This window comes from Centrocercus urophasianus, unplaced genomic scaffold (genome assembly GCF_019232065.1).
Source record: "Centrocercus urophasianus isolate 14NV4802_14NV808 unplaced genomic scaffold, USGS_Curo_1.0 seq_73, whole genome shotgun sequence".
Taxonomy (NCBI): Eukaryota; Metazoa; Chordata; class Aves; order Galliformes; family Phasianidae; genus Centrocercus; species Centrocercus urophasianus.
In genome coordinates, this window is record NW_024885344.1 from 10,357,440 (window position 1) to 10,373,457 (window position 16,018).

General features: G+C 38.0%; 1 protein-coding gene across 2 annotated transcripts in view; it reads right to left on the reverse strand.

Moving 5' to 3' along the window:
- The window catches only part of KDM5A (lysine demethylase 5A), a 50,605-nt gene that overhangs the window by 16,746 nt on the left and 17,841 nt on the right, over nucleotides 1-16,018 (reverse strand). The window contains exons 9-20 of one of the 2 annotated variants that reach the window (XM_042837730.1): nucleotides 15,550-15,669; nucleotides 14,304-14,462; nucleotides 12,690-12,871; nucleotides 11,033-11,195; nucleotides 10,109-10,228; nucleotides 8,959-9,153; nucleotides 8,659-8,840; nucleotides 8,268-8,392; nucleotides 7,895-8,045; nucleotides 4,376-4,490; nucleotides 852-1,207; nucleotides 187-325 (exon numbers count right to left, since the gene is read on the reverse strand). In XM_042837730.1, coding sequence (XP_042693664.1) covers nucleotides 187-325; nucleotides 852-1,207; nucleotides 4,376-4,490; nucleotides 7,895-8,045; nucleotides 8,268-8,392; nucleotides 8,659-8,840; nucleotides 8,959-9,153; nucleotides 10,109-10,228; nucleotides 11,033-11,195; nucleotides 12,690-12,871; nucleotides 14,304-14,462; nucleotides 15,550-15,669 — 2,007 coding nt within the window. Of the gene's footprint in view, nucleotides 1-186; nucleotides 326-851; nucleotides 1,208-4,375; nucleotides 4,494-7,894; nucleotides 8,046-8,267; nucleotides 8,393-8,658; nucleotides 8,841-8,958; nucleotides 9,154-10,108; nucleotides 10,229-11,032; nucleotides 11,196-12,689; nucleotides 12,872-14,303; nucleotides 14,463-15,549; nucleotides 15,670-16,018 lie in introns of both variants that reach the window. The other variant, XM_042837729.1, reaches the window with a different exon arrangement.

Here is a 16,018-nt window from a genome sequence, read left to right on the forward strand (position 1 = left end):
AATGGGGAAACAGTTAAACAAAAAGAAGAAAAGGAATTCAAGCACATAATCTATGACTACTACACTGAACAACTACAGTAAGGATTCCCTTTGGGTCATACCTGTGGGTAGAGGGGCTAGGAATAAAGACTATGTCTAAACAAAAGGATGCAAACAGAAGGGTCCAATTCTTGCTGTAACCTCTACCTGAATGGCCTCCACTTTGGCTGTCCAGTCTCTAGCCCGCTGCAGGGCTTCTTTCAGTGCCAGCACATTGGGCAGGTAAGCAGGGATGTTCTTTGCTTCATTCACAATGCCCTCCAGGGCCATCATGCTTTGGCGTGGCCTAGAGTAAAAAACAAACAAACAAAAAATTATTTCCAGCCTTCTCTCAAAATGCCAGCCATCTAAAGCCACAAATTTGACAGGCAAATTCGGGACTTCATCCCTATGTGTAGAAGCCTAGAACATATCATGGCTCTATTCTTGGAGTGTGCTACTGGATACCAAGTAACAGCAAAGGTCAGAAAGCTGAACTTGATTGTCTGAAGTCCATCAAAAGGCCACAGCATCAGAAATCCTTAAAATTGAGGAAGTTGTTGTGTACCATACTGAGCATTTTTTTGTTTGCTTGCTTAGGGGCAGACAAGTAAATAGCAAAGGCAGCAACAATAGTCACACCTTCCAGCCACTGTACAATACAAAAGGGAATCAGCCCTTCCGTAACTCATCAATAACCTCAAACCCAACTCTTGGGCAATGACAGAAGTAGACTACATCTTCAAAGCCACCACTCTTCACAATTCATTAACAAAGGCTGAGAATCCCTTAAGAGTGTGACCTGTAAGAAAAGTTTACAGAGGAACACTCACCTGGCCTGCAGGCAGACCTTGGCTTTCTCCTCCCACCTCTCCGAAACTGTGAGCAACTCCTGAAGTTCAGCCATGGCTTTCTCTACAGCATGATGTGGTGCCAAGCCCACACCTGAGTCGATCAGCTTCTTCATCACATCTAGGGTGACCCTCTGGGGATCCAAGAGGGTGGACCTCACTTCATCCAGCCACCGTGCCTGCTGCAGTTCCTGCTTCAGCCTTGGCAGCTCAGGAAGTTCTACATAAAGGCCAGAGCCCATGTCTATCAACTCCTGCAGCTTGGACGAGTCTGGGACCTCATCCATCATAGCTTCTTGAGCACGCTCGTGAAATTCCTCCACATCATCAAGTAGATTCTGGAGTAACATACAATAAAAAGCGTTCAGAAAAAATGACCACAGAATCAAAATAAAGTTGGCTGTAGGATCAGTCAGATATGAGTTTGTATGTGATCATCACATCGTTGGTCAAACTTTCTACACACAGTGTCAACTGTTCTATCAGAAGCCAATGAGTCTCACATAGGGACTACTTCATTCATCATACATATTAGTTATAACAAAATCTGCAACTGAAGTAACATAGCTGCAACCATCTAGAGATCCCTACAGAACAAGATATTATCGACTGCCCAGATAATGCTTATTTTAAAACAGTGGGCTGAGGAGGGACTTCTGCAAAGATGTCATCCATTTAATCAGTTGTTGGAGGCACTCACTAATGCTGATAATACGTAACAGAACACAATATGCTAAGGGAAAAAAAAACAAACCAGAGTTAAAGGAGCATTAAAAGAACAATAGTCAAGTTTGCAATCATTTAAAGCATGCTCACCACTGAAGCATGACAGAGTTTTAACTTAAAAAGTAAAGATATGAAAATGCGAACACCCTCCAATGAAAGGAGAATTCCACAGCAATGTAACCACATTTCTGTACTTGTCCATATTTCCATGTTTTGGAACAGCAGTGAAAAAAAATCAAAGATCAGACAGGAGAATATCTCCATGGGAGACTTATTCAAGGACATTCAACCTGTATACTTGATTGATTCACTCCTGAATATCTTAACAAAAGATCAGAATCTGAAGCTACTGATGGCAAGTCAGTGCCACAATGAAAAACAAAACATTTCCTACACCTATGCTTACTGCCCTTGTCTGATGTTGCTTTTCATGCCCATGTAGAAACCAAAGACATTTACAAAAAAAAAAAACCAAAACAAAACAACCATGATCCACATTACAGGGTTTTTCATATAGGAAACAGATGCTGAATGCTTCATAGCAACAACAATAAATTATTACAGTCTAGTAATTATCAAGCCTTTTGTGTTAGAAAATACTCATCATCCAATCTAATTCATTATGATGGATAATTGCAGTCAAAAACCACACTCAAAGTTAGTGAGTACATAGGTTTAAGTGATCATTATCTGACTTCATTCAAGAACTAACACTATGATTTTTAACCAGCAAGACTATGAGATGTATCAATTTTACTAGTTAGAAACTGCTGAAGCCACGGGAACTTACACATGCACACAGAGTACTTCAACACAATTAGTTTTCTAAGGCTACTTAGAAACAGAAAACAAAGACACCTCCCCAGCTGGGAGAAAATATTTTGATAAAACATAAATCAGAACTGTTAAGAGTTTATTATATGAACAAAAAGTCGTAAGCCACCCAGAAAATAGATGCCACAGAAGAAAACTGCTGTATAATATGCAATCAGAAAACTGGCAAAGAATCTAGAAGATGTCTTCAGCTCTGTCATCTATGGACCATGCCTTAATTTAAAGCAGGTTTTAAATACATTAGAATCAAATGCACTAGAATCAATGAACTCTTAACAGTCTCACAGGTCCATTAATATATGATGATAAAATTTCATGAGGCAGAAAATACTTAGTAAATATTTGGAAATATCTTCCGATCATATACTTTCCACTCAATTAACTGCTGGGAAACACGTTAAAGAGCATCTCAGAAGGATAAAGATTAGAGTCAGCCGGCTTGGATAATCTGTATCCTGCAGTCCTATAGTTTACTGAAGATACTTGTTTTCAACAACAACGTGCCAATATCAAATAGATGGGAAGAAAGCCCAATATTAAATCCCTCTACTATATGTTTGCTTATAGAATTAGCTGCACACATGGTGACATCTAGAACTTTAGGACCTCAATTTAGCAGTACACAACATTCTTCTTAAAACTGTACCAACGGAAAACACAAGTTAATAAATGGTTGACATACATCAAGAACTATTTCTCAAGATGAAAAAAAAATATTTACCAAGGATTCCTAAAGTGTTTCCTGGAGGTTGGTTAGCAGGCCAAACAGTATTTAACATTTCATCAGAGATACAGAAACAAATCAAGTTTACTGCTGAAAACTCCTGCTGTAATACAAACTGCCACAGTGATAAATGATAATCGCAGCCAGGAGAATCAGTATGATCTGGATCACTTACTAGTCTAGATTCACTCAAAGACAGGTGCAAAGAAATGTATGAAGGACAAGAAGTACAGGCCATGCATACAGATTAAGGAGACTGAAACCTGGAAAGCAAAGGCTGAAAAAGATTTACAGATTCAAGTGCAAAATTGCCAGTGTGCTACTGCCTCCCTGCTCTCCTAAAGGAGCACAGCAATACAGCCTTCTGAAGTTCCTGCAAAAACATATGAAGGGTAGGATTTAACAGGAAATGTCACTGCTATAGATAGCTTTAATGATGCTGGAAGAAAAGCAACTGGTTCACTGAGATAAAATTGGGCTGCTTGGTCAGTGACAGACACAAGCAATCTTTTCTCTTAGTTTAACCCTGAAACCACCACATCGGACTGCATCCATCGTAACAACCATCTTGAAAAGTGTATGTCTATTCACATAAAACACTTTGGTTCCGTAGCCTAAAAGCTGTCATGTGCCACATGAAGGCCACACAAGACCAGCAGTATTCTTCCAAAATGGGAACGAAGGCCAGATGGCATAGGTTTGAGTCATTCACAGGGCATTAGACATCCATGCTTAGGCAATAACATTGAGCCCTACGTATCAAGCTGTTATGACTACATGAGCATACTATTGTAGTACAAACACCATATTTGCCCACTTAGGTGCTTTAAGCAGGAAAACGAGAAGAAATTACACGTTATCATTAATTCTATCGTGGATAAATAGCATCATGTAATCAGCAAAACTTCAATCACAATAGTAAGATTACTTGAAGCAGGAAGACACTGAGCTAAATGAATCCAGAGTATTTTCCTTCTTGAGGCCACAAATATCACCATGAAGCAGTTATCTGCTTTACAGTAAAAGCTGAAGTCCTGTACATCAGTCAAACTAACAAACCTAACAAAAAAAAAACAAAAAGCAACCAAAACACACATACACAAAATAAACAAAACATGAAAATCAAAACTAACAGACAAAAAAAAAAATCCAGAAAAAAAGCACAATGCTTACAGTATATCCAAGGATATACAGACATAAAGATACACAGATGTAAACCTACCTTTACTTGTCGGGCCTGGCTGATAACACAGGGCAAGCTAAATAACTGATGTACAAATGCTTTCAGCTCCTCCATAGTCAGCTTGGTCCGTGTCCTTCCACTATCTTGGCTCTGTCTGCTGTATGAATGAACACAAGAAAACATTATATGAAAGACACAATGACACCTAGGTTTACTCCCAGTAAGAGACACGTATCAAAATCACTCAAGAACCCCAAGAAAAAAGGCCAATCAAAACAAAACAAAACATCTCCAAGAATTTAAACCCTTGAAAACTAGATTTAATGTAAAACACTCTGCTATAAAGAGAATTTACTCTACTCTTTGACTTTCTAATTGGTTTTTTTGCTCCAACTAAACAAACAAAAGCACGAAGAGGTCAGGGTTTTTTGTGTTGCTTCTTTTTTCCAGTAGAAATGCTTGATTCTTCAGAAACTCAAGATTATCTTAGGTAAAATATTGGCCACAGCTCCTTATCATGACCAGGGCAAGCAAGGATGACAGAATTCCAGTTGTTCCTCACATAAGCAAATGGATTGGGTGCAAAATAGTAGAGGTTGAAACAGGTAAAGAAAAGAAACTACTGAACAAACTACACAAAGCTACAAACTACACACAGTTTCAAGTGCTCAAATACAAAGTCAAACAAGATGCCTTAGATGTGACTGAAAAGGAAATAAAAGGTGAAATTCTTTCAAAACTTACTAAGGCTGATCAGAACAGGGAGAAAGACAAGTTTCTGAAAACAGAAACAAAAAAACAAGACTGCTCTGAAGCACAAGATCTACAAGATGTTCCATATACTGGAAGACACATCCAAAGCAGAAACTGTTTTCCTAAGAGTCTACTATACTACATACAGTAAAAATCAAAAACCAAAGCAGCTCGCTATTCAAACATAGAAGCCTCTTCCAAAAATATTGAAACTGAAGAAGTCTCTGCAGACTTGGTATTTGAAATAAGCATCTTCAGAATTCAAGTCCTCAGCACTGCTAATAAGGAATGTCTCTACCTACAAGGATATTGTTTCAAACCGCGGTAACCAATCTGTGGGAACCAAGAACTGCTTTGGGAAGTGAAAGGTATGGAGTTAAAAAACATGATCAGTGGCACTGATGCCACAGCTTCTGGGGGAACCTCTGTCATTAATTCAGATTTTGATCAAGAGACAGAGTAACGCTGACAACAATATGGAGGAAACCACACGGGCCAAAACATTTAAAGGAAAAAAGGTAACGCTGACTCTCTGTCTTTAAGTTGATAAGGGGAACCCATTGCTAAGGAACTGATTTCAGCAGTGAACCTCCCTTTCCGGTCAACTTGACAGATGGGACTGTTCACAAGAGCCATGTGAAGATCTATACTTGCTCAAGCAGTTAATGGCCATGACAGGCACTGGCAAAAGGTCTCCGATATACAACAGCAACATGCTGTGAAAATAAATCTTGTTTGCTAGAGTCGCCACTCTTGCAGGCAGAGAACCACTGAAACTTGCAGAAGAAAAAGACTGGTACTGCATACGACACATCCTTCCATTAAGTACCACTAGAAGCAAGTGTTACAAGCCCACTGAATGCAGGAAAAGCTAAGTGGCTCTACACTAATGCAATATTTGGTATAATAATCACTGCAGGCACAGCAATCTCATGAGCAGGACAGATTTTAAACACTGAATAGCTGTTCCCTGCTAATCAATATACATTTTATCACATTAAATAAGTAGTAAATTTAATCTTTCATTCTGTGGACTTAAAAAGAAAATGTAGATGAGTCATCAAATATAATTACACTGTGTAAAAGTCACAGAGAAAAAAAGAATACTGCAGACTTTGATTTACTGCAGCAGACAGTGAGAAGGAATGGTAGCTGCACTTGGACCCACCTCCTAAGCACTCCAACCCTAGTGCAGCCATACATTGCCACAGCACTATGTGTCACACAAGCATTCACATATCCCTGCCTATAAAAACTCACAACTTTCAGCATTAATAAGGGGGAGAGAAAATGTGGATATACTGAAGCCAACTCCATAGTTCTGTGCCATCTGACTATACATAAAACCAAAAACAAGTGCAACATCATTAGCTACATTTGGATCACAACTCTATTGGTGCTTTATTCTCTGCCAAGTTGTTCTGTTTCAGCACTCATTTTTAATGCATTTCTAACCTTATCCTTAGTGTAAATGTGATCCCTCTCACTGTATTAAACACGAATACAAGTGCTAAAGAACTAGCTGAAGGCAATTTCTGATTTAAATTTCCTAGTGTTGTTTAAGGAGGATTTAAGATCTTCTGAAAAATTCTCAAACCTCTACTTTATATCATGTTATGGTTTAGCATACAACAGTAGTCTTAGACTACACAAGTTTCTTTCTTTGCCCCATGGGATTTGATTAATTTCTAGTTCAGATACATCATTGAAAGTTGCCAGTTCCCTCCATTCTACTTCTTGAGAAAACCCTGGAAACTCACTAATTAACTTAAGGCATGTCTGTTGAGAAGTGTAATTGGATCTATGATACAACATTTCATCATCATGGCTTGCATTTGAACACTCCATTATGTCCTGTGTAGGAAAGCAGGGTATTACAACTAGCTAAGAATTTACTTTGCACCCCATTCCTTAAAGAAGCCTTAAGCTTAACACCAAAAACTATATATGCAACAAGGAAAATGCTGAGGTAGTGACAGCAAAACATTCCAGAAGGGTCATAAGCAAGGCAGGCAATACAAAGACCTAAGGGAGCCAGAAGATATAAAGAGAAGGCACTACTGTTCAGCCAGACATCACTGCCTGCAACTAGGGAATCAATTTTTGCTCTCTGCACTGCTTTGCTCCTCAGGATCCCATCCTCCTAGTCATTGCTGGCAAGACATTTCCTCTTCATCTTCCAGTAATTCCACCAGCATACCAACACATTCTGCAATTCACTTGTAAGCAGCTGGCAAAAATCAAACATTTTTGAGAAATGCTGCACCAGAAGGCATAACTAAGCTTGCCTCACCAATCATAATTGCCATTTCCTAGTTTCCTTACACTCAGCTTTGCAGTACAACGTTTTAACAATTTTCTTTCCTAAAGCAGTTTTATCAACTCATTTTTTATTTAAGCTATATACTTAGCCATGCTGACTAAAATATAAACATTCATGTCAAGAACTTACTTCCATCGCATTTTTTTCTTCCAGCTGTCTTTTCCTACAACTCTCTCATACATTTAAACAAATGCCTGATCAGAGATCAAACAATTTTTCCAAAGGATTTCACATTTCAGTACATAAGTCAGCTCAAAACAGTATATTTAATGCATTTCAAGTTTGCTTTTTGGATCTTTGTTACAAGTGTATGTCTCCCCAGTCTCTCAATGAGTCACAGCACTAAAGGCAAACACTAGAGGTAATTAGTAGACAGTGAGAGCTCAGTTTTCTTACATTTCCAGGTCCAACCAAGTAACAAAACAGATAGATAAAAACTGTATTAAAAAAAAAAAAAAAATAAAAAAAAAAATCAGTCTTACCTATGTTTTTGCTTTTTACTCAGAAGCAGCTGTGCTACTGAAGCACAGGTCTCTGCTTCTTTCACAGCATCTCTAAGCTTACGGAAGAGATCATTTTCCGGGTATTTCCTGTCTTCAGCATCTTCCAACATCACTCTCAACTCAATTACATCTGTAGTAACAGCATACAGTTTGAATGTAGAAACAAAAGACATTTTAGACTGCTTCCCAACCCTTACATCAAGGTTCCAACAGGCTAGTTCAATTTCAAACACACAAAGATGAGTTTCTCATTTCTTTTTTCACTAAACAACACAGCGTTTTCTCTCATTAAATCAGAAAAAGAGTAAGTAGGATGCCTTTCAACTCCTGCAACAAAGAACAGAAGTCTAACCTTTTTTGTGGTTGAGGTTAGCAGACAGAGCTTCTGTAACTCTACTGACCCAAGTGTCATAAGACTGTGCTCTAACTTTCACTCCATACAGCAAAGAAGGAAGGTCTTCCAGTGGATACCGATACCTGGAGATACGAAAGGAAAATAAAGCAAGAATATTAATGCTTGCACAATACCTAGGATATTGCTTACTGTCGAGTTTTCTCAGCTAAAATAAGGTCAGGACAGAATACGTATAATATCCTCTGCCTTGAACTCAAGAATCAAACAAAGAGGATAAAAGCACTCCTTAAATAAAGGAAGAGAAAAGAGTGGCCAAATGTCAAATCTGGCAATCAGTCTTCAATACAGCATTGATCTGGAAAGGGAAAAAAACCAACTGCTGGCATACCTTAAACACTTGTTCTGCATGGGGCACGGACATAAATCAGATGGGTGGTATAGGCAGACCAAGCGCTCGGGATTACAGGAACACGTAAGAGCTGACAAGAAGCACGTTGTTCTGCAAGCTGTGCACTGACGTTCATCATCTGGAACCAATTCAAACACCTCTTCTTCAGACATCAACACTCCCTTAAAAAAAAATTAGACACCTGTTAGAAACGCTAGCACAGACAAAGCAGAGGAAATGGGGAAAGGGAGCAAAATTTCTTTTGCAGGTAAAGCAAAAGAGTTGCCTTTCATTACTTACCATCTGTACAACAGTTTCCCTTAAGCGTGTTTCTTCTTCTATCATCAGAGTCATCTCTTTGCAGACCATGGCAGCCAGTCCGACATCCAAGCACTCTGGATCTGCAGCCATCTTGAAGATCAGTTCTTCATGGGAGAAAACGCAATGACGCCCAAGCCTTCGGTAGTGACTCACACACTGACGTCCAATCGGAAGCTACAAAAATCAACGTCATTCATCATTCTGGGACAAAACATTTTGAGACAACCTCTCACCACCCACTTTCCTTCACAAAATCTGGGGAAAGACAGACTAAGAAACAGAAAAATATATTATGGGAAAAAGGTGCAACGCACTGCCGTCTAGAAATAACTATGCTGGCACTGAAGTTAACCAAAGCTAGCATCAATCACTTTGTGTCTTTTAAAGCACAAAAAGAAAGTATTACTAGATAAATTTGCTGTGCAATTCTGGGTTACATTTTGCATAGTGTCAGACGAGGAGTTTTCCTAGACACACAGATTATATCATGAGCATAGAAGAAATCTGACAATTCCACAAACAATTTATCTGATAAACAAATAAATGTCTTAACTTCTAGAATTTATATTTCAATGTATCAAAGCAGAAGTTGGATACAGATAAACTACAGATGGGATCCTATCTTTCATCTGTAAACTCTGAATAGTGATGAGGCACTTTTATCAACTTACTGAGGAATCCATGTAAGTTATGTTCTGGTGTGTCATGGCTATTAGAGTATGGATTAACACAATTAAAAGATGCAATGAGCTGACACAGAAGGAGAACAAAAGAGTTATATGCCTACCTCCAAGATGCAAATGACAACAGCTATTCAAAACAGTACAATAATCTATATGAAATCCAGGAAGATGCGTTAGAGAAAAACTAGCTGGAGTACTACAAGATCAATATTTGAAAAGGAAGACCACATGAAAAAGTTTCATTTTGAAGCTGCTTAAAATAGTGTGAAGATCAAAAGCATTTTCTGCTATGAAAATTAACAACAGTCTCACAGTTGTTCCAGGAACTATAAGTATAAAACACACTGTGCAGCATAAAAGACTACTTTTCAGATAAGAAATGATTAACAGTCTCCTTGCAAAGGACAACTAGTAGAGACACAAAAAACATATACAGAAGAGCAGACCCAGTCAGCAGTGCAGAAGTTCACAGCTTCAGCAAAGTTGTATCCCTGGTTAAATCCAGAGTGATAGGCACGAGGAAAGGTCACGACAAACTCGCCAGCACACTGGTTGGTTCTGTACACCTAATGTAAGTGAAGAAAAAAAGGGGAGAAAAAAAAAAGCACTAAAAAACTTGCAAGAGAGGTTAGAACATATTGAACATCATTTGCATTACCTGTAGAACACAACAGAGTCAATGCAGCTAAGTGGTAAAGTTTGATTCTGTCTTCTTAAAATGAATCCTCAGTTTATAGTGTCAATCAAAAAAAAAAAAAGTAAAAACTAGATATCTAATCCAGCAGCTTAAAATTCTCCTCATGAATTCCAAAAAAGGATTATTGACTATCACTATTTAATCCACCGCATCACAACCTGCAAAGGCTTCTAGAAACACTTTATGATTTGCTTTGCCAGAGTATTTGTCAGTAAAGCAATTTATCCTAAAATTTATCCTAAAAACACAAAAAGCAAGTCAAAGTGACTGCTGCTTAAAGGTCTGCTGTCAGTAAGGCTAGGTCAAAGCAGTTTGTAAAACTGAAATTTCTATAAAACAGTGTTTGACTGTCAAAAGATATTAGAACTAATTCACAGACAAATACAGTAGAAGGGTTTTTTCCATTGAAATGAACTGTAACACAATGTACATTTATTCTGTAAGATATTTTAAGTAAGAAGCCTGACACATCCTCTTCTGATGTGAGATAATTGGATTTCATGGTGAGGCTCGAAAAGGATTCAAAAAATAGACTTCAGTGCCACCTCATAACTAATGAACTGGAGATGTAGGTGGCCACCACAAAAGTTCTTCAGAGTTGCATCAAACTACTGTTAACACAAGTCTGGCACAAAATGAAACTGAGTGGATAAAACGCCCATGTACTACTCACTGGTACACCATGTTCCATCAGCACGTTGGGGTTCATGATAGTGACCAACTGATGCAGGAGATCAGGCTGGGATTCAAATAGCTCAGGAGCCAACTCCTTCATCACATCTTCCAGTTGCTCAGCTGCGTGAGAGGGCACACCATACCACGTTTTTGGCTCTCCCCTACCAAAAAAATACCACAGAAACAGATGCATTACTTAAAGGAAACAAACGATGGCACCCAACTGCAAAGTATGTGAACAGTGAAGTTAAAAGTGTAAGCCAAATATTTTTTCTGTGAAGACACAAAAAACACCCTTAATAGAAATACACTGTGGTACTTGTCCACTCTCTCAATCGACCTTGGAGAAGTCTTATGTCTGAAACAAAAGGTATATTATACCACATAAGCAGACGTGCCCTTCTAATACACATAACCAGTTACTGAAAACCAGTAGTTCACTAGATTCTGAAGACAGAAGATACCTAATCACATGAATTATTTAAGAATGGGGGAAAAACGTGACAAATAGGACCAATAACAGAGAACATCTTGAGAATGTATTATTCTAGACCTTCCAGTCCTGTCTCAACGAAAGGGAGCTGTAATGATCTAGAATCTGTAGTTCATAGGTTTGTATTATGTTTTTATTTTAATTTTTTAAGTACCACTAGTAGTCTGTTAAAATATCTGAATCAATTTGCATATCACTTATGTAGCAATAGCACAATAGGTAACAATATTAATTACCCTGACACCAAACATCCCAGAAGTTTAGATAATGCTGTTTTCTATGATTCCTGCAGGCTTTAGTGACACCTGCTGGTAAGACAGAACTAGCAAGCCTCAGGAAATACTGCTGTTTCTGGCTGAGCTGCTGGAATTCACCAGCTGACAAGACTTTCACACACCGACCCAGTCAATAGAATGCTGAGGACCATAAGTGAACTCAAAACAAATGAAATACTCCCTCGCAGCCTGTGGACCAGATCCATTAGCAAACAGTTCTTCAGAAATGTGCACTGATAAGCCAAAGGCTATCAAAACTCATCTTTAGCACACAGCTAACTTCCTATTCTGAAGGAGTGCTTCCCACTGTCTCCTCTCATGAAGACTGACTGCAGTGCAAAGAATTAATCTGTCATGATTCTTCTCAAATACAAAACAAACACCAGAACACTATAAGAAATGTTCTGGAAGTCAGAATTACTTTCAAATTTCTGTTCTCTGAAGTAGGGATACTTTGTGTATGCATAACTCTGCTCATGAACTTTCAGTTTTGATGCCTGCATAAGCCACTAGACAGCAGCCTTCATTTCCAGCAGGGGATTACCAACTTTAGAACACAAAGCACATTCCACTCCAGTGAACTGTAATTCAATTTAAAACAAAAGAAGTTGTTAGAAAAGATGTGAGCCTCTAAAAAATTATTTTACAGTGGTACTAGATTGCTTGCAACACAAGAATATTCAATCAGTTAATGAAAAATACCAACACCATTAAAGCAGTATTTGTGTTCTCTTTTAATCAAGTTCAGCTAAGAATATGGGCTACTTATCACATACAGCTTTTTGGTTAAAAGTCATCAGCATGAATAGATATTTTCAAATAAAATTACAAATTTACTAACAGTAAAGAAAGCAGTATAACACAGATGTGCAAAGGAGAGTCCATACCAATGCAGGTAGTTGATGGAATAGCTCCAGTGGTCTTCGATATGCCAGCAAAATGAGGAGAAGCACATCCCCACATATAGCCAAGGTACCTTCATGCCAGAGATATCTGCATTAATGTGAGCAAGGACTGACTGTTCTAGAATTGGCATGTTATTTAAATTCCAACCAGAAAGTGCATAATCCTGCAAAAAAAAGAAAAAGAAAAAGGAGAGAATTCTGAGCAAATCAGAAGACCATAAGGACACCATCTCTAGACAAGGAAAATACTAAGAGATCAACTTATCCATTCCTGTTGCAGATGATGCACAGTATTCCGCAACAGTGAAGCACGTAAAGAAGGAAAGATTTAAACTCTTTAGCCAGCATTCAATACAACTAACATTTAAGGCCAATCCTAGTATTTCAACACATTCTTTGGATCAGTGCTGACAGACTTTGATTCCATCCTATGCCTAACTTTCATGCTTTTCTGACTGAAAAGAAAAACAGTACCAGTAACATTAGCAAACAAAGACAGACCTCTTCCCTAAAACTGGATACAATGACCGCAAACATCAAAAGCTGAAATAATAATGAGATTTCTTGTGAGAAATTTGTTTTACTGCACTATAGCTTAACTTGATCTCTATAAATTATTTTAGAAATCCCTCAATAGAATAAACTTCTACATTTACTTCACGGAAATCAGCACCACCAGTTAAGAAATTCATCCTTTCCTTCAAAATGCACCCAGTTTCTATAAAAGAAAAAAAGATAAATTCAGATTGCCTCTACTTTGTTTCCTCTGCACTGACATAAAGACAACAGAGAGAGATGATGACCAGGCTAGAAAGTTATTGTGGCTGGTTGTTTGTTTTAAATTACTACTTTTATACAAAGAGATCAACAAGCAGTTCTCACTCAGCGAGTAGACAGCCAATCTCTGCACCACCAAGACAAAAAGTACAAGTAAGAAGGTGCAGACATGGATTGAACAGTAAGCAAAATAACATTTTTCAGAGATTGGTACGAACCAGTTTGAGCCTGCATAACCATGAAATCACATCTTACTCTCCCCTTTAATCTGAATTTAAACAAATAAGCAGACAAAAAATGGATATTCTACAATACAGTCTGAGGGAAAATAAGCAACACACTCACCAGACATTCTTTATTTAATTTCCTGTAACTGATGCTGTATCAAAGCTTTTTCACTCTTACAGTATGCACAGTCAGAGGGACAAGCTAAATCTGATTAGTCTGTTTTATCTATTACAAATCTCCTAAGGAGGTATGTATTATGTTTCAGTAGTTAACTCCTCAAAACAAGAAAGGAAAATCTTATCAGATGTTTCCTCATATTTGGCTATACTGTAACAATTTGCATATCTTTGCCTATTTAGTGATACAAAACAGGTGTAACTTCGATCATTACAAGCAGCTTAGCTATCAGAAACAAAGATCTGCAAAAAGAACATACACTATCAGATTAATGCCCTGCTCAAGAAGAATGTTCAGTGTGAGTCTTAGTATCTTCATAAAAAAAAAATTCACAACGATCTCAGACTCAAATTCTTACTGTGAAATCTCATGGAGAGCAAAGAACAGGGTCAGCTTGCACATTCTATTACTTACTTCCTCCTCTGGCATCAGCTTTCGTCGGCCGTCTTTCACTGGAAAGCCACTTCCAAAGTCCTTGGATGATATATCAGCTCCATATTCTACAATGACATCTTCTTCTATGCTGCTCACCAATCTCCAGAATTCTTTCTCTACCAGCTCAGTGGGAACCATCTGAAAGCAAGACGTTGTTAGGGTTTGCACAGATTAGATCCATCCTGAAAACTATCATTCAGGATATATACTGTTAGCAACCCCTGGGATATCCTCAAATTCCAATTCAAATTCCCTCACTCCATCTCTTCACTGTCGCACAGTTTGGTTTGTTTTCCTTACTAGCAGCTGCAGCACAATAGAAATAAAATGCCACACCATGAAAGATGGAATGAAGGAAAAAAAAAAAAAAAAAGGGATTTTCAGGAGTACAGCTTAGGAATATTCTTGAAAACTAGAAAGGGAGTACAGCAGAAGCCAAGCAGCAAAAAGAATGAAGAATACGAATATTCCAAACTATTTCAGAGAATAATAACCAAAATCTGAAAAACAGAAAGGAAATTCAGATAAATGTGTTCAAGATTGTAGTCTGCATATATTTCATATTTTTTTACATGCATTTAATTAAAGTCTGTTTATAAAATAAGCTTTATTTCTTGTTTTGATCTGTCCCCTAATGTCTTGAAATGAAGCAGAGATCTCAAAAGCTGGAAGTTTTGAGAAGACTGTCCACAAATTACTCAAAAACCGTGAGAGAAGAAGCTTGTCATTTCATGCAGTCTGTAGGACAATGGAATCACAGAAGTGTGCCAACAGAGACACATCAGTTTTAAAAATGCTGCTGAGATGCAGGGGGAAAAGAATTATCAGATAGACTTCATCTACTGATACATCTGCAAGAAAAGAATCTAATAGGGAAGAAAATAATGGTATGTTCACTGAACAATCAAGACAAAAGCCACAGAAAGGACAGTGGAAAGATCCCAATGTCTCAGAAGAACAATTCTAGATTTGGTTCAAATAATCAAAAAGGGAAAAAACTGAAATGGAGTATAGCCTTTACAAACAATAAAGTTGTCTATTGATCAGGGGAAAAAAGTTAAATGAAGTTGAAGCAAGACCAGATGCCAGGAAGTTATATCATTCGTTCACATGTTTGGAGTTTATTGTGCCTCTTCACAGAAAGCTAAGATGCCTCAGCAGAAGTCCAGGATCAGCTGAAACCTCTTTTCCCCCTACAAAGAATGACAACGAAAGTTGAACTCACATGGACTGGCATGTTGAAATAATCAGACTTGAAGTTATCAGCCATTTCACCAAAGCTCTGGAGAGTATATTCCCTGACAGCCTGTTCAAATCCAAAGGCCTCACGGGGTTTGTTGCATTCCTAAAAGACAGAACATAAAAACATTGTTCTCTACAGCAGATTATGACACAGTCATACTTCTGTTAAAATTAAAAAAGAGGAAAGAAAACAAAACAGTTGACCATCTGAGTCCTTAACAAACACAATAAGCTATCAGTTTTGAGTGCTTTTCTCAGCTGAGGAAGTCTTACCATAATGGAAATAGAACCGAATTAATTGTATCAAAGTTAATCTAAGCAAACCCCAATACTGCACACTTCTGCTTCCTGCATGAACTAAGTTTCACCATCTATTCCTGTCAGCAGCAGAGTGAGACAAAGAAAATCTTAGCCTTAAAGGCATTTTTTAAACACGCTGGATTCAAATACCT